General features: G+C 36.2%; 1 protein-coding gene across 8 annotated transcripts in view; it reads right to left on the bottom strand.

Moving 5' to 3' along the window:
* LOC115217996 (sorting nexin-2) overlaps window positions 1-26082 on the bottom strand; it is a 118827-nt gene that overhangs the window by 68854 nt on the left and 23891 nt on the right. For 6 of the 8 annotated variants that reach the window (XM_029787735.2, XM_036507830.1, XM_029787738.2 and 3 more), the window contains exons 2-5: window positions 14895-14994; window positions 14577-14654; window positions 5419-5520; window positions 1373-1572 (exon numbers count right to left, since the gene is read on the bottom strand). In XM_029787735.2, the coding sequence (XP_029643595.1) occupies window positions 1373-1572; window positions 5419-5520; window positions 14577-14654; window positions 14895-14994 (480 nt within the window). The remainder of the gene's footprint in view (window positions 1-1372; window positions 1573-5418; window positions 5521-14576; window positions 14655-14894; window positions 14995-26082) is intronic. The other 2 variants (XM_029787741.2, XM_029787737.2) reach the window with 2 other exon arrangements.

The raw sequence follows: 26082 nt of genomic DNA, 5'->3' as shown, positions 1-26082 counted from the left end.
GTTGTCAATGAGATGAAAGAGGAAGATGGCTAGCATGATGAAATGGCTGAGTAAAACACAAACATCATACACACACATCATCATCATCATCGTTTAACGTCCGTTTCCATGCTAGCATGGGTTGGACGGTTCGACCGGGGATCTGGGAAGCCAGAAGGCTGCACCAGGCTCCGGTCTTATCTGGCAATGTTTCTACAGCTGGATGCCCTTCCTAATGCCAACCACTCTCTGAGTGTAGTGGGTGCTTTTCACGTGCCACCTGCACTGGTGCCAGGCGAGGCTCGCATCGGCCATGGTCGGATTGGTGCATTTTACGTGCCACCTGCACGGAAGCCAGTCGAGGTGGCACTGGCTTCGGCCAAGATTCGGATGGTGCTTTTTACATGCCACCGACACGGAAGCCAGTCAAGGCGGCGCTGGCATCAGCCATGATTCGGATAGTGCTTTTTACATATCTCCAGTCCAGGGGTCCTGGCATCTGCCGAGTGCCAGTCATAGGATTGGTTCAATTTTGATTCCGATTCCACTTGCCCCAACAGGTCTTCGCAAGCAAAGGGGGGTAGGCATAGGTGCCTGTCGTCGAATGAGGTTCGATATCGACTTCGCTTGCCTCAACAGGTCTTTGTGTGTCCAAGGGAGGAAAGGCATGCATAAGTGGGCTGGACTCACTTGTCCTGCCTGGTCTTTTCATGCACAGCATATTTCCAAAGGTCTCGGTCACTGGTCATTTCCTCAGTGAGACCTAAAGTTCGAAGGTCGTGCTTCACCACCTCGTCCCAAGTTTTCCTGGGTCTACCTCTTCCACGGGTTCCCTCCACTGTTAGGGATTGGCACTTTTTCACACACCTATCTTCATCCATTCTCGCCACATGACCATACCAGCGCAATCGTCTCTCTTGCACACCACAACTGATGCTCCTTAGGTCCAACATTTCTCTCAGGGTACTAACGCTCTGTCGAGCATGCACACTGACATTACACATCCATCAGAGCATACTGGCTTCATTTCTCGCGAGCTTACGCATGTCCTCAGCAGTCACGGCCCCATATTATATAATGTGAGGGTGCATGGCCTGGTGGTTAGGGCATTGCACTCACAATCACAAGATCATAGTTTCAATTCATGGACTGGGTGGTGCATTGTATTCTTGAACAAAAAAATTTCATCGCACATTGTTCTGTATTCACTCTGACACCTGACATGTGGTACACTATTCACTTATTCAGGCAACGTCAGTTTGATGGAGTGAGTCAGCTAATGTACAGCACATACGTTTGGTCACTATAAGCAAATTGCTTGTGCAGGTCATTCAGCAAAAACTGAACTCTTACATATTGTCTTTGACACAGGAACATGCATACATACACATACCTCATTTTTGTCTTGCTTCATAGTCGATGAAGACATTTTCGAAGTAGTTGATGTCTGTGAGATACCGACTCTTGGAGGTTCTTCATCTGCTCTGGAGACATCACTGCTCTCTGACGGGAGTGACACTCCAGCCGGTTGGGCCTCAGTCGGGGTTTCGGTCTCCTCTTCATCGGAGTCCAACCTTACTTCAGTCCCACCACCTGAGAAATATCAACATAGTTATACAGACAAGTAGACATGGAAAACATTCAAACATTCAATACTTCCTAAACTTTCCACCTAACAATAACAATTCTCTATAGGAATCAAGGACCACAAAACGGTCTCTTCCTTAATTTCTGATGGAATCTGAACGATCTACAACTACTACTATTATTATTATTATTATTATTATTATTATTAATACTACTACTGCTGCTACTACTACTATCAGAAAGGCAGTGAGCTGGCATAATTGTTAGTATGCTGGGCAAAAGGCTTAATGGCATTTCAACCATCTTTATATTCTGAACTTAAATTCTGCTGAGGTCACTTTTGCCCTTCATCCTTTTGGGGTTGATAAAATAAGTACCAGTTAAGTACTGGGGTCAATGTAACTGACTTACCCCTCCATCAAAATTCCATGCCTTATACCAAAATTTGAAATCATTATCATTATTATTATTAGTAGTAGTAGTAGTAGTATTAGTAGTAGTAGTAGTAGTATAATCTAATTAGCTAGGGATATATGCTAAGGCCAACAACAGCTAACAGTCTAACAAAGAATAAAACAAGAGCTACATATTTACAGATTTCTAAATATAATCATAGTAATGTATGCATATGCCTAAAAAATTTTACAATCTAAGAAGCAAACAGATGTATTTAAAATAGTAAAGGAATATACCATCTTATGAAAGTAGAAAACTATGGTGACAAAATAAAAAGAATTCAATGCAGAATGAACAACTTGTACTAAAACTGAGAAGACAAAGAGTCATAAGGCAGCTGTAATCTAACTAGGGAACCACAAGCCAACAAGGGAGTCTCACTCCAAGTGGTCACTCAAGTTGCAAGAAATAGCAGATAAATTTTCTTCAAATTACACCCCACTAGCTTAAATAAAGAAACGCATTGTACAACACAGTTCCCAATGTACAAAAGGAGAAAAAAAAACAACACAGGATAGTAACAGCTAGACCACTTTTGATCATTTATCTGCTTGATAAGAGCTAACCTGAAGATAAGCAACAACAACTGAGAAGAAATTACATTTTGTACCAAGAGGAAGAGTACTTCAAATGACCAACTGCCAATTCTATAACAGGGTCTTTGGAAACATTTCTGAAACCATACTAACAGAAGGTTTGTGGCTGTTTCATAAAAACATTACCAAAAATTATCATCATTACTGGTGATAATTATATAGCAATAACAAAAAAGAACATAAATAAATATATCCAGTGTGCACTTGCATGCAAGAATTAACGACAGCAAGCAATTTCAGACAGAAGAAAATGAAATTAAAAAGATACGATTCAAACATTCATGGTGCACACACAAAATAATAATAATAATAATAATAATAATAATAATAATAATAATATCAACAAAACTGTGCAACAAAAATATAATGGAAAAAGAAAATAGAAAACCTGAATTCAGTTTTTTTCCAGATAACAGAAGGAACAATTTAATATAAGGTCATAGATAATTCTAGCTCTTTCTATCCTTGCCTTTTAAAATATAACATCAATAATCTTCTTTTCTTATAAATGTGTCAATGAAATCTTATTGAAAAACTTCTCCTTTTCATATTTTCAATTAGTCTGAGAACTATATCTTTAGTGTTTTTAATTCCACTTAAGACTAGAAGATGCTTATAACTGAGTCAATGTAAAGTTTTATTTTAAATTGTTACAGGGGCAGTGAAAAAATTAAAAAAAGGATACACAGAAAGAGAAGGGAAAATTCTGAGAAAGGACGTTCATTCAATTATTTTTCAGACAAGAGATAAAAATTGCATTGATATTTAATATTTAAATCATCACTACGTTTACATATGTCAGGAACCTAGTGGATAAGAGCATTACAACTTTAAGCTTAGAAATAAGGGTTTTGTGTCCAAATCCAGTTTGGTACCATGTACATATTGAAGAATAAGACACCTGATGATGATCATAGATTAAACCAATCAAAAAGTAGTGCAGATGTAAGTATTAGCTCCAAATTTTGGTACAAGGTCAGCAATTTCAGTGAGGTGATAAGTCGATGACATCAACACCAATACTCAACTGGTACTTATTTTATCAACCCCAAAAGGATGAAGGGCAAAGTCAACTTCAGCAGAATTTGAACATAAAGACAGACAAAATGCAAGAGAGACTAAGCATTTTGCCAGCATGCTAAGAATTCTGCCAACTCAGCAACTTGCAAATGTAAATATTAAAACATTTTTTAATTAAAAATAAGGCTAATTAGTGTGAAAAATTATAATCTTATTGACAATAATTAATCTCAGGCAATTAGATGTTTAAAGTTTGCTCAGTTTGGAACTGAAGAAAAACAAGGAGGTGGAAAAGAGCAACATCAAATGAGCCTAGATGGAAGAATCAGCAATTTTGGAAGAGTAGGTATTTAAATAAACCTGATGTCAGAGTTGGGGAATGAGGACTTGTCTTACAGACAGGCTGATTTGGCTCAGATTATGTGCTTATATGAATGTGTTCTGTATTAGGTGTGAGAAAAGATCAACTCCTTAATCAACTAAGTACTACATACATCATTTCTCTGTCAGTTACTAGAAAGAACTGGATACAAATATTCTAAGCCTGTCTGTAAAAATGTGTAGCACAATGTATCTTTAATTGCATGCAGTTTTGAAAACAGCAGCTCTAGAGCAACTAAGAAAATGTTTGCCATAATGGCAACTGAAATAATGTCATGTGAATCTCTTGATTCACATGACATTTTATTAAAACTGAATAAGCAACCACAACTGAACTGACATCCAAGGAGAGTGACATTGATGAAAACATAAAACAGCAATTAACCCTCAAAACACCAACAACTGCCTTTCAACCATGGAAGAAAACATAGAATTTACACAAACATGTTTAATCTTTTAGCATTTAGACCAGCCATCAGGCCCAAACACTCAACCCCTTTTCTGTTCAAAATGGTCAGATCTACCCTCTCACACCTACCCAACAATGTCATTCTAAACATAAACAATCGTATCAGCAAAATCTTAAAGTTAAAAGATAGTGCATGATTAATTTAAAACCATGTGAATCAATGAGTATTACTATTGACAGAGTAATCTGAATGCTAAAGGGTTAAAATAAATCAGTGGATCAACAACTTGATGTGAAGAGGTGAATCTACTTAGCAACAAAGCAGAAGAACTATTTCTTAGGTAGGGCAATTTCTTCAAACTAAGAACACATTCTAAATTGTGAGAGAAACAACCTACACAGCAATACAATATCAATAACAAGAATATCAAAATCAGAATTTGTTTCCTTTCTTTTTTTTTGTATTTACAGTACCAAACCAAATTTAATCTAATTTTCAGGAAGTTTGCCAAATTTCTACAACAGGAAGAATTAATCAGATTGAACTGAATCAACAAGATTCAGATATTTTATCCAAAATATCATTGTTGTTGGCCATAGTTTATAGTCAATTGTCAATTAAGAAAACACACACTAACACGTAAACTATAAGCCAGTTAATTTTGTACCTGTAAAATGACACTCCTACCAAAATTTTGCCTATTGATTATTTTGAGTCCAACAATTTCATATTAAGAATACAATTATTTCATCTATTTAGACAAAACACTTAAATTTCCATATTTTTTTAACAAATATTCCAATATCTTCACTAGGTTTCACAGGTAAAGGATGAATTTTATTCTTTTTCTTATTCATTTTAGTTAAGAACGTTATAATTATCACTTATAATTATTGAGATTTAGTAGGTTTCAGTAATAGAATAGCTAAATTTCTATGATATTCTAAAGACAATATGGATCAATCAATCCAGGAGTGTGAATAACTCACTGTTGAGAGTAGGGAGAGCACTTCCAGCCGGCTGAGCTTCAGTCGGTGTGTCAGTAGTGGACGGCTCAGTGTCTGGTTCCAGACTGATTTCGGTCCCACCGCCTGCCAACAATACACCACACACATTACACACAAACCAAACACAACAACAACAATAATAATAAAAAAATTTAAATAATGTTCTCTAATACAATATTTTCAGTAAAATAAAGTGACTGTAACATAAAGACACATTGTGTCATCATAGTTAAAAATAAAATTTCACAACAGTTTCAAAGAAAACATTTTGAAAAGAATTGGTGAATCATTAATATGGTTTCTTACATGGGTAATGAGGACACACATTTACTAAGCAACCTCAGTGTATACCTGGTAATTAATTTATTGATTTAACAGTTGACTTTTTGAAGGCAAATACTATCAAACATCAAAGGCATACTAGCATTTCTATCACTCCATGGCCAAATTAGTTAATACATCATGTAACTGATTTAAAAAAAAAATGTACATTTGAATTTTTGAAGATGCTATTTACAGTGATCAAAGATTTGTGGTTTATATGATCCAAAACTTGATAGGGAATCCAAAACATTGAAGCGTTCTGGTGTAAGAAGAATGTCACATCCAGACTTATAAAATGAAATAAATGAAGTGTCTATTGCAGTGAGCTGCAAGTGGTCGGTGCATGGTACACTATGAAATTTTGAAAATATAACTTAAGGCTTCACAAAATTTTATTAAAAAATGCTCGAGTGATTACAAAAAAATGTGTAAATATTAAAATATTTTTAAAACAACTTTCTATATACTTTCCCCTCTAAACTTTTTTAATTTGAAAACTTTTCTTTATTAAAACAAAAAAGACTTGTTTGAAGTGTGCCAGTTTTTTGATTTTATTTAATTTTTTTTTTTTTTATCTCTCATAGTCAACAAAATCAAAAAGATTTAGAGTTATTAAACTGTGGAGTTGAACTTATTTGAAAATATAAAGTCTACTCAGGCAAAATAGGGATAATGGCAGCCCAATGGAGAAACGAGCCCCACAAGGTGGACTAGCTGTTGCAGCAAGTGTTACTGCCCATTCTCTGCTACAATGCCATCGCAGTCATTATTGCAGGATGTGGCTGAGGACACCATTTGTTCCAGGATATGTGGCCCATTGCCCCAACCTCCATTTTCTGCTGCTTTATCCCCTATTTATTTTCTTTCCCTTCCTTATCTCTCTTTTTTCCCCTATTTCTTTGTATTTAAACTCAAGCAATTAAAATTCACAACTGGGATCTGCTCTGTTGAATGACTCAACAGTATCTATTCCATAATTAAAGTCCATTTTTTTATGTTTGCATAGATCAGATAGAATTTGTTGAGGCAGATTTTCTACAGTTGGATGCCCTTCCTGTCACCAACCCTCACCTGTTTCCATTTAAGGTAATATTTTCCCATTTCTAAACATGCTTTACGTGGACAATTGGAATGAACACTCATTTGTATCACTATGATTTTTATTTACAACCATCAAGTGATAACTAAACACACACACACACACAAGGAGCTTCTTTCAGTTTCCACCTACCAAATCCACTCACAAAGTTTTGGTCAGCCTAAGGCTATAGAAGTTAATTGCCCAAATTGCCATTTATTAAATAATATATAAAAGAAGGAAACAGGGACTATTTAAGCTTTTGTTAGAGAATATCAGTTAATAAAAGTGACTAAAATTTCAAAATAGCTAGGGAAGAAAATATATATATAAACACACAGAAACTAACAGTGTCAAGCCAACTACAATTATTATCATAGTCGTTTGGTATGTGGCACTCTATCAGTTATGATGATGAGGGTTCCAGTTGATCCAATCAATGGAATAGCCTGCTCGTAGAATTAATTTGCATGTGGCTGAGCAGTCCACAGACAAGTGTATGCTTAACGTAGTCCTCAAGGAGATTCAGTATAACACAGAGTGTGACAAGGCTGGCCCTTTGAAATACAAGTACAACTCATTTTTGCCAGCTGAGTGAACTGTGATCACAAGCCAAATAATCTAACCACTAAACCATGCACCTTGCTTTTGGTATATAATAGTGTAGGATCACATGCATGAACATTTGATGGAGCAAAGTTTTTACAACTGGCTGCTCTCTCACAGTATATGTGAGTATGCATATAGACACAACACACATATATACATGTATATATGTGTGTGTATTTACTATACATTTTATTAGCATCATGCTAGTATGATCAATTATACATTTTGTTATCTCTGAGGGAGAATGTTTATATTTCTAAAGAGTTTCTTAGCACCAAGGATAATGAATGAAGGCTAAGAATATTTTGAGACAGACCTAATTTACTGTCTCAAGAGGATCAATGCTTCCTAAAACATGAGGTTTTGTATTTTAAGGCAGTTCATTATTGATTTTTACCTTCCTATGGCCATTCTTTCTTGGTACTGAGATGAAATAAAGTCACATTTTTTCTTGCTTTTTTTTTAAACAAAAAATGTAGGTAAAATAGCAAAGCAGAATCTGGTCATTTTGAAAACATGCCATTGATAGTTTATCTAATTTTAATGAAGGACTTGAATATTGGTTTTGCTAAATATCTCACTAGAACCATCCAGTTATTACTATATACACAATTGTGTGTGTGTGTGTGTGTGTGTGAGAGAGAGAGAGAGAGAGAGAGAAAAACAGGAGAGAGAAATAAAAAAAAAAAGAGAGAGAGATGCAAAAGTTAAGTGAAGAACATATTGAACTTTCTCTGACAGGTTTGTATCTTTTACTTTCACCAAAGCACCAATCTACTTAGCAGCTTGCAACTAGACACATTGCTATTACTGCTTTTGCTCTAAGACTGTCACCTTACCCTGGCAAATCCAAGGACAAGAAGAATCTGCAGCCTCAGCAATCAGAATCACTGTAGTAATTACCTGACATTACAGGTGTGTAATATTGTAGAATGCATCTGTATTTTCAGTAAACAGTTGTTAAACATACTAACCATTATAATTTAACATCTAAGACATTAAATGGTATTATCTATTATAAACAGTATCTTATAAATACCAACTTCAGATAACAGTATTTGATGGCATAAAAGATGCACAGGCATATGAGATGCTTCCCAAAGTTTTTAGTGCATTAAAGCATGCAATATGTCCAAATTTGCATTTAAGCCCAAACGTGATTTTTTGAAGACATTTTGAAGGAAAAAGATGTGTTTATATGTCATTAACTACAGTAGATAATGAACAAGGGACCCACTTTAGAATGGTTGGAATCTCATTTGGGCCTGACAGTCATTTCTATCATAAAATGGTGAATATAAATCTTAAAAGTATGTTGGCTGTTATTTAAAAGTTTCACACTAAGTCACTAATCTTTAAATAATTCAGATATGCCATCTGCATGAAAAAAACAATGGGTAAGTTAATAGTAACATATTTAATGCAAAAGCTAACTAGAAATATGCAGTGAAGAAAACAAAACTATTTCATAGCACCAATATTTAACATTTACTTAGAGATAGTTTTGTCACTATTTTGGCAATTATGTTTCATTGATGAAATCACAATAAGGCTAAAATGTATCCAGAATTGTCTCTTGTTCTGCCAGAAACATAAAACAGAGTAATATTTTATTTTTCTCACCACATATATTTTATAGTTAATATTCTCAATATTCTATCTATTTTGATGTGTTAACACTAACATACTATCAGATCTTATTTGATGATTATAAATTTATGTGAAATTGATCATCATGCCATTCAAAAAAATAATAGTAAACCATTAACCAATCTAATACTGGGTTAATGTTAGTTGAAACATTAATAAAAATGATGTGTATACACACCAGGATCATTTTAGGCTTTCAACATTAACTATTTATAGAGGTGTGTATGCATGTATAGGTGAGAGAGAAAGTGTTAGGTGTATACATTTGATTCAGAGAACTACTAGATCAGGTCTACTGAAGGTGTTATCCTATTTTTATAGCCAACAAAATTTTACAATTTTACTGATGTGTAAAGTAATGTATTTACAAAAAAATATAAAGAAATAAAAGTAAAACCAAGAATATAATTCAACATAAATTTGTGAAATACATGCAATAAATACAAAAATACATGAAATGTAATAGAGAAAAAGAGGGTGATAAAATAATTATATATTAATACAATATAATAAAGTGACAATATGTATTTATAACACAGGCAAAGAGAAAAATAATGGTAAAAGATTAAGAAATTGCTGAAACAATGACAAGTGTGCATGTGTGTGTGTGTGTGTATATATATATATATATATATATTAGCTATACATGCATTTAGTGTCAACATACATTATTCACACAAAACTCAAATGTGGGTAAAATCAACAATACATAAACAAAAATACAAATTTATTTAAAAGATCAAAAATTAAAATCTGTGTGAACAAACCAGAAAGAAAAAAAAAAGACACACACAAAAAGACCTGAAGCAAGAAGCAAATTTGATTGAGTGTACAACAATGAGGTTTAAGTCCTATCACATTTATCAAACTTTGGATTAGAGGTGGCTGAATCATTGATTTCTTTCAATGAAGAATAGGGGGCATATATTATTGATGAAAGACTGGGAAATTACAATGCTAACATTTGTGCTCTTTCCAGAAACTGTTTAATAATGCAAAAGGAATGAAGTGCTTTTGACAGGAAATTGTAACAGGGATGAGAATTTAGAATTTAGGCAAGAGTAACAAGTTATTGGTCTATGAACCGAAGCACAGATAGGAAAGATTATCAAAGCAAGTTATTGGGTAATATAAATGAAGGGAGCATCTATGTCGCTACTAAACCTGCTAAAAATAGCAACCAAATCTCCCTCAAATCACACTTTATTGTCTACAAAAAGAAAAACGGAAGATACATTGAATTACATAGTCCTAAGTACACAATATCTGAAAAAAAATTTAAGACAGAAAGGTTAAAGCTGGGATGCTTTTGATCATAGGTCTGCTCATTCAGGGTTGACATGGGGCTAAACAACATCAGATCATTGATTTTATTAATCTATATACTACTAAAACTCTGTGATTGTTTGCTTGCATGCATGCTTGTCTGTAATTTAATACAGTAAAACTGGCACATAATGGAAAAATACTCTGAAAGTAAGGTGCACCTGAAATGGGAATACAAACGGAATCAGACAAGTTTTGCGCAAATTGGACCACAGGTTCCCAAGACATGCAGTTTTTCAGGTACCTTTATAAATAGCCAAACCAGCACATAATGGGAAAATACTTTAAAGATAGGGTACCATTGAAATGTGAATACAAACGGAATAAAACAAGTTTCACACAAATCAGACTACGGGTTCCCAAGATACATGGTCTTTTCAGGTACCTTGAACTATTGATCACCCAACGGGTCATGGGTTGTCAAGTGCTTCAATAAAGTTACTCTATTTTCATGTAGCACTTTGTTACATATCAATAGAGTGAGGAAGAAATAAGTGGAAGAAGTGGTGATAAAGAAAACAAAAGAAACAGAAATGACCAACTTAACTGTTATCTTTGATTCTGTTTGACTTCCCATTTTAAACCCAAAACATACCCTCTCTCCCTCCACAAAGTACTTAAAGTAATGTGGAGTTAAAAAAACGCTTTCAAAAGAATAAGGAATTGGCTGACTCTCTCAAATAGGAGTTTATTTCTGTACTGGGCAAAATATTAACCCCTACACACTTCTTTGTGGAAGACTTCTATGAGCTGTACAGTGAATGCTAGTCTGTTCCCTACCCTTGAAAAAGTCCACTTTTATGAATGATTTCCAAATTATCGTACATAATCATTCATGAAATTTATTGATTCGATAAATTATCAACTAAAGACAATTTAAGTCAATAAGACAGCCTGTATACAGTTGTTCCTTTTGCTAGAAATAACAACCAAATTCCACTCAAATCCTACCCAAGCTTCTAAAATAAAGAATGATCATGGTAGATATGTAGTTTGACAAACCCCACATTAGAGACTGGATGGTCATTGCTGAAATACCAGAGCCCATATATCTACTGACCTGGGGCTAAGCAACAATTTCACTAAAGACAACTGAATTTAAGCATTGCTTTTTTATTATTATTAAATCTGGATTAGATTAATTATCTACTCACAATATCAGGTGAAATGGTTGTTAAGCAGCAATAATCTCAAGAATTAGGTGTCTAATCTTATGAGATATTACAAGGATTTCTGAGACACTAGTTGGTCAATTATAAATGGTGGGAACATACAAGAAATTGCATCATCCATCATTGATTTTGAAGGTGTCACTTCTGCTGCTTCTACAGATTTGCCATCTGATGGCTACCTTCACTGAGGCCTTTCCACTCATTAATATCATTACCAGCAACACAACCTTCTTAAAAGGAGAGTTCTGCTCTGCTAGTATTATTTTCTCCCTGCATTCAGCACTCATTCCACCTAAATGCTCAGCAGAATTCTCCCACTTAATATATACAACTCTTTCCTTGTTGTTATGGTGCTCTATAGTTTGGGCCCATGACAACAGCATCCAATGTACATTAACAATTGGTTCAAACTTGATAAATAGTCTGAGAAAATCAGTTGTAAAACCTAACAAAACCCCACCTTTAAATGATCCTTTCTAATATAGGCACAAGGTCTGGAATTTTAGAGGAGGGACTAAGTTGATTATATTGAGCCCAGTGCTCAGCTGATACAAATTTTATCAACTCTGAAAGAATGAAAGGCAAAGTCGACCCTGGCGGAATTTGAACTCAGAACGTAAAATGCCACTAAGCATTTTGTCCAGCATGCCAACTAACAATTCTGCCAGTTCACCACCTTACACCATCTTTAGATAATAGATGTTTATGGATCAATTTAAAGAAACCAAGCTTATTTATCAGGTGGTGGTGGTGGTTTGTTGTTTTTCAACTCCCTTACATAATCTGCATTACAAAGTTAGAAACATAAAAAGCAAAGGGAAACAAAACAAAAAAATTATTCAGTGGATCAGCTAAAAACATCCACCTTGCACCTAGGGAAAGAGTGAGTCACAGAGATAAAAACATGTTCCAAAGTATCTAGTATCAATTAATTGAAATGCATGCTGCCAAACAAAGCTATCAAACGTTATCATGCACTTATCAGTAAGCCAGATTGACAGGGGTTTTTGGACAGGTTGAAGGAGCATTTAATAGTGACTAAAAGATTCAAACTACTACTGAAGTTGCTCTATGGCTATTGCACATAACTCACTAACTGAATCTACCTTGCAGCAAATACATTTTACTATTGATAATCATGGTGCTATTGTAAATTTAAACATTTCATATACTCTGCAATGCTGAATCCCAGTTCTGCTTGCTCGGATCATTTTAGAAATGTCTATGGTGAGGCTTCAACTAAACCATTTTGTCACCACCACCATAAAAAGAGACTGAATCATCATCTTCAAATACATCTCAGTTTCACTGAAAACAGTACCTCATCACTGCACTGCCCAGTATGTGACAAGTCCTCATGAAAATTAGATTATACATTAAAATATTCAAATGGTCAAGATGTAGCCTGGCCTATACAGCCAGCTTCATTTAAATACCAATGAAAACAGCTGATGGTCATCTCTCATCCACCTACATTTAATAGTTATCTCTAGTCTGCCATTCTTAGTCTGACTGATTTTCATAGGCACCCCTAGTTGGCTTATATTTAATGATCAATCTTAATCTGCCTATATTTACAGTCATCTGTAGTCTGCTCATATTTACAGTCATCTCTAGTTTGCTTGCATACGAGGGTCATCTTTAGTTTGTCTACAAACAGCAGTTTTCTCTAGTCTGCCTCCATGTAATAGTAATCTCCAAATTGCTTTCAAATAGTTATCACTAATCGACAAAGTGGGAGGGGAGAGAGAGAGAGACGATTGTGAGAAGACAATAGCTGTATTTGTGGCAGTAGAAAAACAAGAGACAAAGAGACTGATTTAATGTCAGAACACTGAACATATCAAGAATGATTGTTGTTGTAATAGTAGTTGCAGCTCTGCTCTAGAAGACATATGACCTGGAGATAATTAATCAAATAGATTGCCAGATTTCAGTATGTTTTGTGGCGTATCACGTTGTACCTTTGACCAAGCAGCATTTAGCTCCTTGGTCAAGAGTTCAACATGATAAGGTAACAGTCAAAGTGTGTCATGTCAAAACTGCTATCCAGGGGAATCTTGGCTGATTAAAGTGTAGAAGTTATAGTGAAAATGGACAAGGCAGGCTCAGTCAGTAGATTACAGTCTTCAGCAAACGGATGAGTTACTCACAGTTCTATAGTTTTAAGAGTGAATTATTTAACATTTATAGTGTTGTTATAATTTGTATTATGAAGGCGCATGGCTCAGTGGTTAGACCGTCGAGCTTACGATCGTGAGGTTGTGAGCTCGAATCCCGGACCGGGCTGCGTGCTGTGTTCTTGAGCAAGACACTTTATTTCACGTTGCTCCAGTTCACTCAGCTGTAGAAATGAGTTGCGACGTCATAGGTGCCAAGCTGTATCGACCTTTGTCTTTCCCTTGGATAACACTGGTGGCGTGGAGAGGGGAGGCCGGTATGCATGGGCGACTACTGATCTTCCATAAAACAACCTTGCCCAGACTTGTGCCTCAGAGGGTAACTCTCTAGGTGCAAACCCATGGTCACTCATGACCGAAGGGGGTCTTTATAATTTGTATTACACAATTAAGGTTATATAAAAAATTTAAAGGCCACTTGTCACTTAACATTCTAGCACAAATAATGCAGTTTTTTTTTTATATAGTAGTGGCTGTAGTACAAAGACTGAAGATAAAAAAGTACAAAAACAATAATAAAATGACTGAGAATAATTGAAAAATAGATTGTGTAAATGATTAGTCATAAAGCATCATCTGCTAATAGGATTGTCTGATTGATTAATACCTATGAGAAATAACTTCTGTATAATATAATGTCCTACTTCCATAAGTAAAATAGCTGCACATTGTGAAGCTACATCTACATGAGAACAAAATATAAACACACAGCACAAACATGCAGTTCTAAGATGCAGTCGAACCAGCTACAAATTGTCTTCATGAAGCATAAAGGACACGTAGGCTTTTGGCCGAACTAACCTAGATCCAATATTCCTTTTCGGAATTCTTCACCATAATCTAATAAATCTGCATTGCTTTCAAGTGGATAAGCATCAACTGAAAAGAAAACATGCTATTAAATATATTCCTATACAAATGTGACAGAAAATCAAGTGTTCCATGACATAAAACTGAAAACATATTTCATTGATTCCAACCAAATATCAATTCAAGGACGACAAAGAGACATTACAGACAACAAAAACAAAAATAGATTTTATATCAGAACAGGGTAAGAAGAAAAACTGAAAGTAATATTTAAAAACAGGAGTTTTCCAAATGAATATGAAAGCTCACCCGCGAAAAGATCCTCCGTTTTCAAATTGTCCTCTGGCAAACTTGCTGGGCCATCTTTCTCCTCGTTTAAGATGAGACTGGCTGGTTCAAACTTCTTTGTCTGTAAAACGTGAAAAGCAATACTGTAATTCTTAGAGGAAAATTTGGGGGGCAGATTTTAAAAACAGATATGTTGCTGTTAGTAAGAAAGTGATATAGTGAGAATTTATAAAAGAAAAACTTTAGTTTTACACAGAACACTTAAAATCAAACATTGCTGTTGCAGCAGCAACAGATCCAAGGGAGCTACTACTTGTATTAAGATTACATACCCATAATACTAGATGCACAAACCAATGAGGCTACCTTAATGCTATTGTTTGACAGCTTAGATAACAGCTGGATCTCCCTAAATCACACACCATCATCTTCACACAAAAAAGAAAAAAAAAAAAAGGAACCAAGCATTTGATAAACCATAGTCCTTGATATACTGTCTGCATATAAGATGGGTTAGTCAGGAGTGGAATACCATTGATCAGAAATTACCAAGGGCTATAAAGTAACAGCTATACAATATTCATGACCAACACACAGCTAAAACTTTCATGCTCTCTGGACATATTGCACCTTACAATCTTCGAAGATCTTTAATGATGAGCATGTATCTTACAATCACTAAAATAGCATCAGAAATTACTTTAGCTTTAAATAGATACAGATTATTAGTATTAAATAAATAGGCTGGAAGCTCAGCAATTGTTGAGTCAAGTTCATGCCAGTCAGCATCGTGGGTTACTGGAGTGAAGGTCCTATTAAAATGTCTAGTTCAAGCCAGACTTCCAGGTAAATAAGAACTGAGAGTACATTATGAGCAAGATGGCCAGCCACACCTGAAACAAACTGAGAGGAAGCTGCCTCTTAAAGGCCAAGAAGAGTAGCGAACACATGGATGATCTCCATTAGTTATTAACACTTGGCAGTTTTCATCTAACCAGACTATACAATCAGTGGTTTCCTTTCTTGTGAAAGGGACACATTCCACAAGTCAGAAGGTCCACTTTCTGCCAACACTCTGCAAAAGAGTTTAGTAAGTTGTGTCTGTTGATACAAAAGCTTATGCTGAGGCTCTGATATCTGCAGAGTTTCCTGGGTGATGAGAAGAAAATGTCATTATTTGTACGGCATCATTTCCTGCAGTTTCAATCCTGGGTCAAGTGGAAGATCGAGACTTAGTGCTTGTCAGTGTATCAACCTTTGCATCCTATAAAGAAAGAATCATAGCCAAGTATGGAGAGGGATTCTTTGGGATTTGAATATTTCACCTCTGGAAACATGAGTGTTTTATTTATCATCTTTAGACAATTCTTCATTAGGGGCCTTTTGAGCAGGATGAGCTACACAACCCGAAGAAAATTCTAACTAGGCCCCCACCTACAAGGTCATGTGTTGTTTATTTTGATACAAGATCACCATGGTACAGATATATGGTTGTGATGCATGTATCTGGTGTACCCTTAGACAGGTTGTCATTATGGGTACATTGGGCTTCATATATTTGTACCCTAACATCACTTTGATGGTATGTGCTCTCAATAATAATAATAATGGTTTCAAATTTTGCCACAAGGGCAGCAATCTTTGGAGGGAGGGGATGAGTTGATTACATTGACCCCAGTGTTTAACTGGTACTTATTTTATGGACCCCAAAAGGATGAAAGGTAAAGTCGACTTTTGTGGAATTTGAACTCAGAATGTACCAGCGGGTGAAATACTGCAAAGCATTTCGTCCAGCACACTAATGATTCTGCCAGCTCACCACCATAATAATAATAATAATAATAATAATAATAATTGTTGATACCCTAGATACAGTGAACAAAGAAATCAAAAAATGGTTGGAAAAATAGGCATTAAAAAATGAAAAACAGCATTACTTGGCAATCCACCTTAGTTCACAGGAAGTGAATGGTTGATATATTCAAGACACTCCAGCAACAAGCTGAGTATGTTAGATATAATAACAGTAATTTTTTCTACAATTGGCAAGGCCTGAAATTTGGTGGGGAAAGAGCTAATAATAACAATCTTTCACTCTCATAATTATAATGTTAAATCTCATTATCATTCAGTATCATTCATTATCAACCAGTCAAGGTACATTATGCAATGGGAGGAGAAAGTAAAAAAAAAAAAAGAAAGTCAAACTAAAATTAATAGAAATAGTTAAAAATCTAGAAAACTCGCAATATAAAACACAATAGACAATTTAAAGTAATATGACAATGTGACAACATAGAACTAAATAGGTTACTGAAAATGTCATAGGGCAATTATTTTTCCATCTGAGAGCTGATTATCTAATCAAAACAAAAAAAGTTTTATCAAAACACTAATCAGCAATATTTTAATTGCTAGCCTACAATATAATAAATAATTAGTCAAAACCTGAAATAGGATATTTCCAATTAAGATAAAAATGTCAAAATATTAAATTATTCTCCCCTCCCCCACTATTTATCTAATGGTACAAAGCTAGTATTGTAGAGAATGAAGTATAGGTAATTGAATTAATCCAATATCATCTTTCTATTGCTTTGGCTAGTTTCCTGGTTCTAATGATAATGGTTTTCTATCATAGGCAGGAGGCTACAAAATTTTGAGGAAGTGCTTCATTTGATCAAACCAGCCACAACAATACAACTAAATGCAGAGGAGCTCTGCCAGCAAGAACATATTCTTGCTTTCTATAATGGTATATGCTGTGAGTAGTCCATTGTTTGGGTTAATTCAGTTTACAATGTATCAAACACCTTTTTTGAAACAACTATGTACCTCTCCAAAGTTGCTAAACTTACTACAAACAGTAGCCAAATCTACATCATACACTACTATCTATCAGGCTGAGTAAAAAGTAAGCAACGTTTTGAAACATGAAATTCATCACAATATATTTCAACAATGCAGGAATTTTATTCATCAAAGTAAGTACCATTACAATCAACACATTTTTATTCCGCTAATATGAAAATCTGGAGTTCTGGAGCTGATGAACTCTTTGAACACAATTTCAGTATCGATTTGATTTTTTAACTCCTCCTCTCACAGGAAACCATCAAGGTGCTGGAAAAAGTGGTAGTCAGTAGGAGAAAGGTCTGGGGAATAAGCTGGGTGGGGAAGAACTTTGTAGCCAAGTTCCCTCAACTTCTGGAGCGTCATTACTGAAGCGTGAAGAATGATTGGCCCTCTTCTGTTGACCAGTCTGGGATGCAGGAGTAGCAGTTTTTCATTCATTTTGGCAATTTCATAGTAATATGTTTCTGCAGTAATGGTTTTTCCAGGTTTAAAGAAGTTATAGTGGAGGAGTCCAGCAGTACACCACCAAACAGTCACCATAACCTATTTGAAGAGCTCAGGTTTAGGGAAGGTTTTTGGTGCTTCATTTTGGTCCAACCACTGTGAAGAACATTTTTTTTATTGTTGTACAAAATCCACTTTTCATTGCAAGTTACAATAAGGTCAAAATATGGATCACAAATTTCATATCTGTGCATTTTTTGATTTTCATTCAAATCGTGGTACTCATTTGTCGAGCTTTTGATTTTCAGATCGTATGCAAATGGCTGCAGGCAGTTTTCTGGTTAACTTGATGTTTTTTTACCAGTTCTCAAGTGATTTTACATGGCTCTTTCTCAATGATGGTCTTTTATTGATTGTCATCGATGACAGATGGGTGTCCACTATGCTCACAATCTTTAAGGTTCAGGTCTCCACTACGAAATAGTCTAAACCATTTTCGAGCTGACCACTTACTAGTAATTTTCTCACCAAACGTTTTGTTGATATCACAAGCAGTTTTACATCCATTTTTGAAGTAGAATAGCAAAATTGCTCAAATATTGTGCTTTGACAGTTCCATTTCAGATGATTGTAACAATGGTGAAAAAAAAAAAATCAATATTGATTTATTGATGGAGTCAGGCAAGTATTATCAGACAATTGCAAAAATATGTTTAAAAAAAAATTCAAAACTCTGCAAAAATCCGGTACAAATCCTTCATGGTTCAAAACATTGCATACTTTTTACTCAACCCGATAAAAGACCGAGAATGCATTAATGGGGTCCTGGATGCACACTTCCTGAAAAATAAAAAGCCATGATGATCACAGCCTAAAAACATTTCGTCATAGGTCTACTTAAATCAAGGATGAACTAAAACTAAATAACAACATCAACAACAATCATTGGAAGGAGTTGTGTTGTAGCCTACTTTAGAAGGATCCATCATCAAGTAAGATATCTGTCTGAATAGTACATCACTATGGCATTTACAGCTAGGCTAAGAGGGGAATGATAGTAGAATCTAAATGTCAAAATGTGTAAAATAACCCTACCAGTCCATGCAGGAATAGTCTGAGAAAGTGTTAAGTTAAAACTCAATTTCAATGTTATACACTTTTAATAATATAATTTGATGAGACTGCATGCTGAAAGTGAAAAATTTGCTACATGGGAGCCACTTAACACACACACACACACATATAATTACAAACAAGGAGAATGGAGTGAGAAAATTCCCTTTTATTATATCTATTTACTATTGTTTCATTGAAATCCAATCTCCAGGATAAACTCCTGAATGAAATTATTATGTCAGTGTCAACTGAGGCTGACCTAGAGCTAAACAGCAACAACGACCATAACTGTCACCACTTGAGTGGTTCAAATATGTGATAAAGAACAAGGACTATTTGGAGAAATGTGTCGGGGAATGTATGTACATATAGGAGGATAGTTTTTAGACTTAAATAACAAAAACTAGTATTTTTTTAAACTCATTTTCCCATGGGTAGCACCAACAGAATAGATATTGTTACAACTGGATGACTTGGTCCTCCCACTAACCACCAAAGAGTTTAACTTCATCAGTCAAGCAAACTTAACCAAGAAAGTTAATTAAAACTAGAGAGCTTGAATATTAAATAGGCCAATACTCTAGTGCTTTGATTATACAACTATCATACCCCACACAGTTAAGAATTATATTTATCACCCCAACTTTTAAAATAACTTAGTCAACTTAAGGACTGAACTGGCAGAAATATGGCAGAACTTATTTGTTCTGGTTTTCTATACTCAGAGTTGAAACCTTGTTGAGGTCACTTTGCCGTTCACCCTTTCAGAGTGGTTGAAATAAAGTACTAGACTGGACTGATGGACGTATGGTATGGTTACGGTACTGAACAAGATGCAATATTCCTTTCAGTCCTTAGGCACAGGCATGACCGTGTGGTAAGAAGTTTGCTTCCTAACCACATAGTTCTGGGTTCAAGCCTACTGCATGCCACTTTATACAAGTTTCTTCTACTACAGTGCTGGGCTGATCAAAGCTTTATGAATGGATTTGGAGTTGATTAACATAAACCGAATGAAACCTGCTGTGTGTGTCTAATACATAAAGTGGCTGCGTTCCCCCCAAGTGTTGTGCCTCATGGAGGCAATAACCAAGACCTTTGGTATTATGTCATGCTTGAAAAGAAGACCCATCAAACCAAGCAAAATCGCAGTCATGGCAGACACTGGTATCACATGCAAGCAGAGTCAAACCATCCAACCCATGCCAGCATGGATAACGGACGTTAAATGATGATGATATATATATGTAGTGTATATATATATATATTTAAAAGAAAGAAAGAAAGAAAAAGGTGTGTGTGTGTGTGTGTGTGTTACTGTCACCTAGCCTTGACGTTGATAGTTGCGTCTGTCATGCTAAGTGATGGTCTTTACCAATCATCTGTGAAAACCTGTCTAGTCATGGGGAAACATTACCTTACTTGGTCTAGCAAGAAGGGCATCTGGATGTAGAAAATCCACCTGAACAAATTTCTGCCCAATTATGGAAGCATGGAAAAGTGGATTTTAAAACAATAACGATGAAATCATAGAGTTTGACACTACCCCGCCCCTTTTTTTTTAAGTACATTTAGCTGAGTTTTTCTTGTTCTAAGCATTCAGGTCAGGTCTCATGCTTGAGGAGACAGACTTACTCTGTTCTTTCCAACAATCAAAAGTAAGAGGGGCCATGCTTATTAGCGTTCCCTGAGTAAATGATTTAAAAATAAGAAGAAGAGAGAAGAGGTGTAGTGTCCATAGAATTCCTGCAAGACGATCTTTGCAGATTTGCTGAAAAAAAAAAAAGAAATTATAAAGGAAATTTGCAAGCAAAAATTTCCTGAGAACTGAGCAATGGTTGTACACAGATAACTTGTTCACAGAATGAGATCCTTGTTAAGTGGTTGCCAAACCAAAGAGATGAATCAACATTATCTATCAGCTAATGGTTGTGGTAGTATGTTGATTAATGAATATTGGATAATCAGCCAATACATAAAAACTGTTATTATATAAATTATTTATTCTCTAAAGAATTCTATTTTGCTATGCCAACCAGTGTACAATACTTGTCTATTTACTTAGTGATTCTCTCATCATTGCTCTACAATGAGGTAATAAAACTGAAAAATGTAGAGTGTCTCACACATTTTTGGGGGGATAATATTAGGTATTTTTGTCATGACAATCACATTTTTTAAGGGTATAATTTCTAGCAAGTTTAGCAACCTAATGGAGATTTCTTTATTTTCTTTTTGTGCCAGATCAGATTGGAGCAGCCTTCTGGCTCGCCAGCTCTCAGTCAAACCATCCAACCCATGTCAGCATGGAAGGTGAACATTAAGCGACAATGTACTGTGAAATAGGTCCTAAACTTGACCATGTTGTTTTTTCAAAACTAACCAAATTTCAAGAAGATCATTAATCTAATTCATAAAAACCAAGCAACTCTTTACTGTTCATTTCAGAATTAAGAAGTTAATCAGATCCCCCAAAAATTGAAATTTGATTATTTTAAAAGAGGTTGTGGTGAGCTACTATTACATGTTCTTTTCTACTCTAAGCACAAGGCCCGAAATTTTTAGGGATGGGGCCAGACAATTAGATCAACTTTAGTACACAACTGGTACTTAATTTATCGACCCTGAAAGGATGAAAGTCAAAGTCAACCTCAGTGCAATCTGAACTCAGAATGTAAAGACAGATGAAATACCACTAAGCATTTCGCCCGGTGTGCTAACGTTTCTGCCAGCTTGCTGCCTTACTACTATTCATACTACCGTTCTTCTGCCATGAGCTATTAGTACCTCCAACACACAGAGCCACTCCATGAGACAATGATTATTAGTGATCAATGTCTTCATGTACTATAGTACCATAGCCATCACTTGCAAGAGAGTAGTACCCAGCAATATGTACCAAACTTCTTACCACAGCCATGCCTGCACTGCTAATGAATTTTTTTTTTTTCAATTGTCGGATACCTTGTGAACACTATTTGACAGTATAAACAAGGTACATTTTATTATACCATTAGCACTACAGAGAATGTCTGTGAGACTAAAGAATACTTTATATAAATCAGAGTTTTTAAGAGTTACAGTTCACCAAGACAGGTTGCCTGCACAAAGACTAATGGAATCAATATTTCTCCAGCTTTCTCATTCCTTCACAACTTATATATGATGATGGCTATGTGGTAAGAAGCTTGCTTCCCAACCATGTGTTTCCGGTTTCAGTCCCACTACAAGGCACTCTGGGTAACTGTCTTCTACTGTAGCCTGAGGCCAACCAAAGCCATGTGAATGGATTTGGCCGATGGAAACTGAAAGAAGCCTATCATATGTGTATGTACACATAAATTATATATGTACATATGTATGCATGTATGTTTACAAGTATGTATTTATGCATGTATGTTTACAAGTATGTATTTATGTATGCATGTGTACGTATATATATATCTATGTGTGTGTCTGTGCTTGTCCTCTCACACCACTTGGCAACCAGTGCTGGTGTGTTTACATCACTGTAACTTATTTCTTAAGCCTGGTACTTATTCTCTTTTGCAGAACCACTAAGTCCTGGAGGCAATTTGTTTGACTAAAAAAAAAACCTCTTCATGGAGGTACTCCAACATGGCCACAGACTGAAACAAGTAAAATAATAAGTACATATTTATATATATATAAGGGGCTGCATATATATACACACACACACATAATAGTTTCTCTCCCCCTTTCATACAAGCACACATTTTATGTGTGACCTGTAGAAACCTTGCCAGATCTGATGGGAGCCTGGAGCAGCTTACTGGCTTGCCAGTCCTCAGTCAAACCATCCAACCCATGCAATGATGATGATGATGATACAAGTGTGTGTTTGTGTGTTTATGTATGTAACTCTAAAAATTACTCTCACTTTAACACAACCGACAAAAATTTCTCCACCTCTCTTATATCACAAAAATTTGTCTATTTCTATGTATTAAAACACACAATGGTTTCTTTCATTGAACATGACATCAACACACAAATATTTATATATACTATCATACCAAACTAAACTGAATAAGAAATAGACTAGCACGATGAGAACATCTATCTCAACAACCCTTATGAAAAATTTCGTGTATGTGCACTTCAGCATGCAACCAACTCCACCGCCATTAACACTACTACTGCCACCAAAACAAACCAATGAGGGAACTTCTATGTAGCTGATCTAACAACTACAATTGGCAGCCAAATATACCTCAGACTTATTTATATGATTTATTTTATATCACACTTTGTGAAACAATAAGTTGTTGGCAGTCTACTCAATAGAAATCATCATCATATTAATGTCAATTCTTCCTTACTTGCATGGGTCAGACAGAGTTTATTGAGGTAAATTGTCTATGGCTGGAAGCACTTCTTGTCAGCAGCCCTCACCAGTTTCCAAGCAAGGTAATATTTTCTGGTGGTCAGACGTGTTCTCACAGAATAATGGAAATGAATAACACTTACGATTGACAGTAACACTCACAACTATCACACAATATCAAGTTAGATACACAAATATGTAGGGGTAGGCATGGCTGTGTGGTAAGATGGTTGCTTTCCAACCACATGGTTCTGGGCTCAGCCCTAAAGGATGGCACATTGTGCAAGTGTCTTCTACAATAGTTTCAGGCTGACCGAAGCTTTGAGTAGATTTGGTAGACAGAAACTAAAAGAAGCCCATCATGTGTTTGTCTCCCACCATTGTTTGATAGCCAGACCAGTGTTGTTGTCTCTATAACAATGATTCAGCAAAAGAGATTGATAAAATAAGTATTGGGGTCAATTCGTTTGATTGAAATTCTTCAAGGTGGTGCCCCAACATGGCCAGCGGAATCACTACCAGAACTAGAGAAGAAATTTCAGGTGTGGAAGTAAGGTTTAGAATCGAAGGGCCTTACAGTCAATGTTGCAAAAACCAAAGTCCTAGTAAGTAGGAAGGCAAGCACATCACAAGTCCCTTCAGGTAGATGGCCCTGCTCAGTCTGTAGAAGTGGTGTAGGTAGAAGCTCCATAAGATGTACCCAGTGTAAGCCAAGGATACCTAAGAGGTTCAGCAACATCAAAGAAAGGGTAACCAGGAAGACAGCTTTTGCGAGCAGCAGATGCACAGGGGTAAAAAAACACCGCAGATGCTCAGAAAACTGATTCCATCACATGCCAGGTGAAGAAACTAGAAGTAGTTGATAGCTTCCGCTACCTAGGTGACCGAGTTTGTAATGTGGGTGGATGCTCAGAGTTGTCACTAGAATAAGAATAGCCTAATAAAGTTCAGAAAGCTCCTACCTCTACTGGTGACAAAGGGCCTCTCACTCAGAGTGAAAGGTAGATTGCATGATACATGTGTGCGAACTGCCATGCCACATGGCAGTGAAACATGGACCGTGACTGCTGAAGACATGTGTAGGCTTGAAAGAAATGAAAAGTGCCCTGAGGGAAATGTTGGACATAAGAAGCATCAGATGTCGTGTGCAAGAGAGATGACTGTGCTGGTATGGTCATGTGCTGCATATGGATGAGAAGAGCTGTGTGAAGAAGTATCCCTCCCTAACGGTGGAAGAAATCAATGGAAGAGGGAGACCCAGGAAGAAATGGGATGAGGTGGTGAAGAATGACCTTTGAGCATTGGGACTTACAGAGGCAATGACGAAAGACCAAGACCTCTGGAGATATGCTATGATTGAGAAGACCCGGCAAGTAAAGTGAGATCACAGTTGTAGCCTACACCAGTGTCGCATAACCAGCCCATTTAAAAAGTACCTTTGAATTGACGTTCCGTGCTTGAGGAGACCTATTGAGTTAAGTAAAATCAAACCTAATCACAATCGAATGGAAATTGTAGTTGTGGCCAATGCCAGTGCCGCCTGACTGGCTCCCATGCTGATGGCACGCAACAAGCACCATGCATGAATGGGTCATTGCCAGTCCCACCTGACTGCCTCCCATGCTGGTGGCATGCAACAAGCACCATGCATGCATGGGTCATTACCAGTAACACCTGACTGGCTCCCTGTGCCTGTGGTATGTAAAAAGTAGCATCCGAATGTGGTCAATGCCAGCCCCACTGCCCTGACTGGCTCCTGTGCTGGTAGCATGTAAAAAGCAACATCCAAATAAAGCTGATGCCAGTGCTGCCTGACTGGCCCCTGCGCCAGTGGCACGTAAAAACCACCCACTACATTCTTGGAGTGGTTGCCGTTAGGAAGGGCGTCCAGCTGTAGAAACATTGCTAGATCAGATTGGAGCCTGGTGCAGCGTCCTGGTTTACCTGTCTCCAGTCAAACCATCCAACCCATACGAGCATGGAAAATGGACGTATGATGATATATAAATGATGGGCTTCTTTTGAGTTTCTTTTTACCAAATCCACTCACAGGACTTTGGTCAGTCTGAGGCTATGGTAGAAAATACATGCAGTGGGTATGAACCCAAAACCACTTGCACCCCACAATCACAAACATATCCCCAGCTGTGAAGCTGATGCCACTCCAACCTCACAGTTAGAATGGATATACATTAGAAATGTGTAAAATCCAGCTGTATAAACACTTCAGACAACAAACACAAATATTTGAAATCTGAAAAACTGCGTTAACTAGACAAACACTGAAAATAAAATAAGATTATTATTTTAATCATGATAAGAGGAAAAATTAACCTAAGATGTACACAGAAGTATGGGTGGGAGTTCAAGTGGTTTAACCAGAGGTCAATTCTGATTAGATAGAGATATATTGGTGAAGACACTCCAGTTGGACCATCAAGTTAT

Source organism: Octopus sinensis, linkage group LG12, assembly GCF_006345805.1.
Source record: "Octopus sinensis linkage group LG12, ASM634580v1, whole genome shotgun sequence".
Classification (NCBI taxonomy): Eukaryota; Metazoa; Mollusca; class Cephalopoda; order Octopoda; family Octopodidae; genus Octopus; species Octopus sinensis.
Note: the sequence above shows the minus strand (reverse complement) of the source record. Positions and strands in the feature narration are given on the sequence as shown.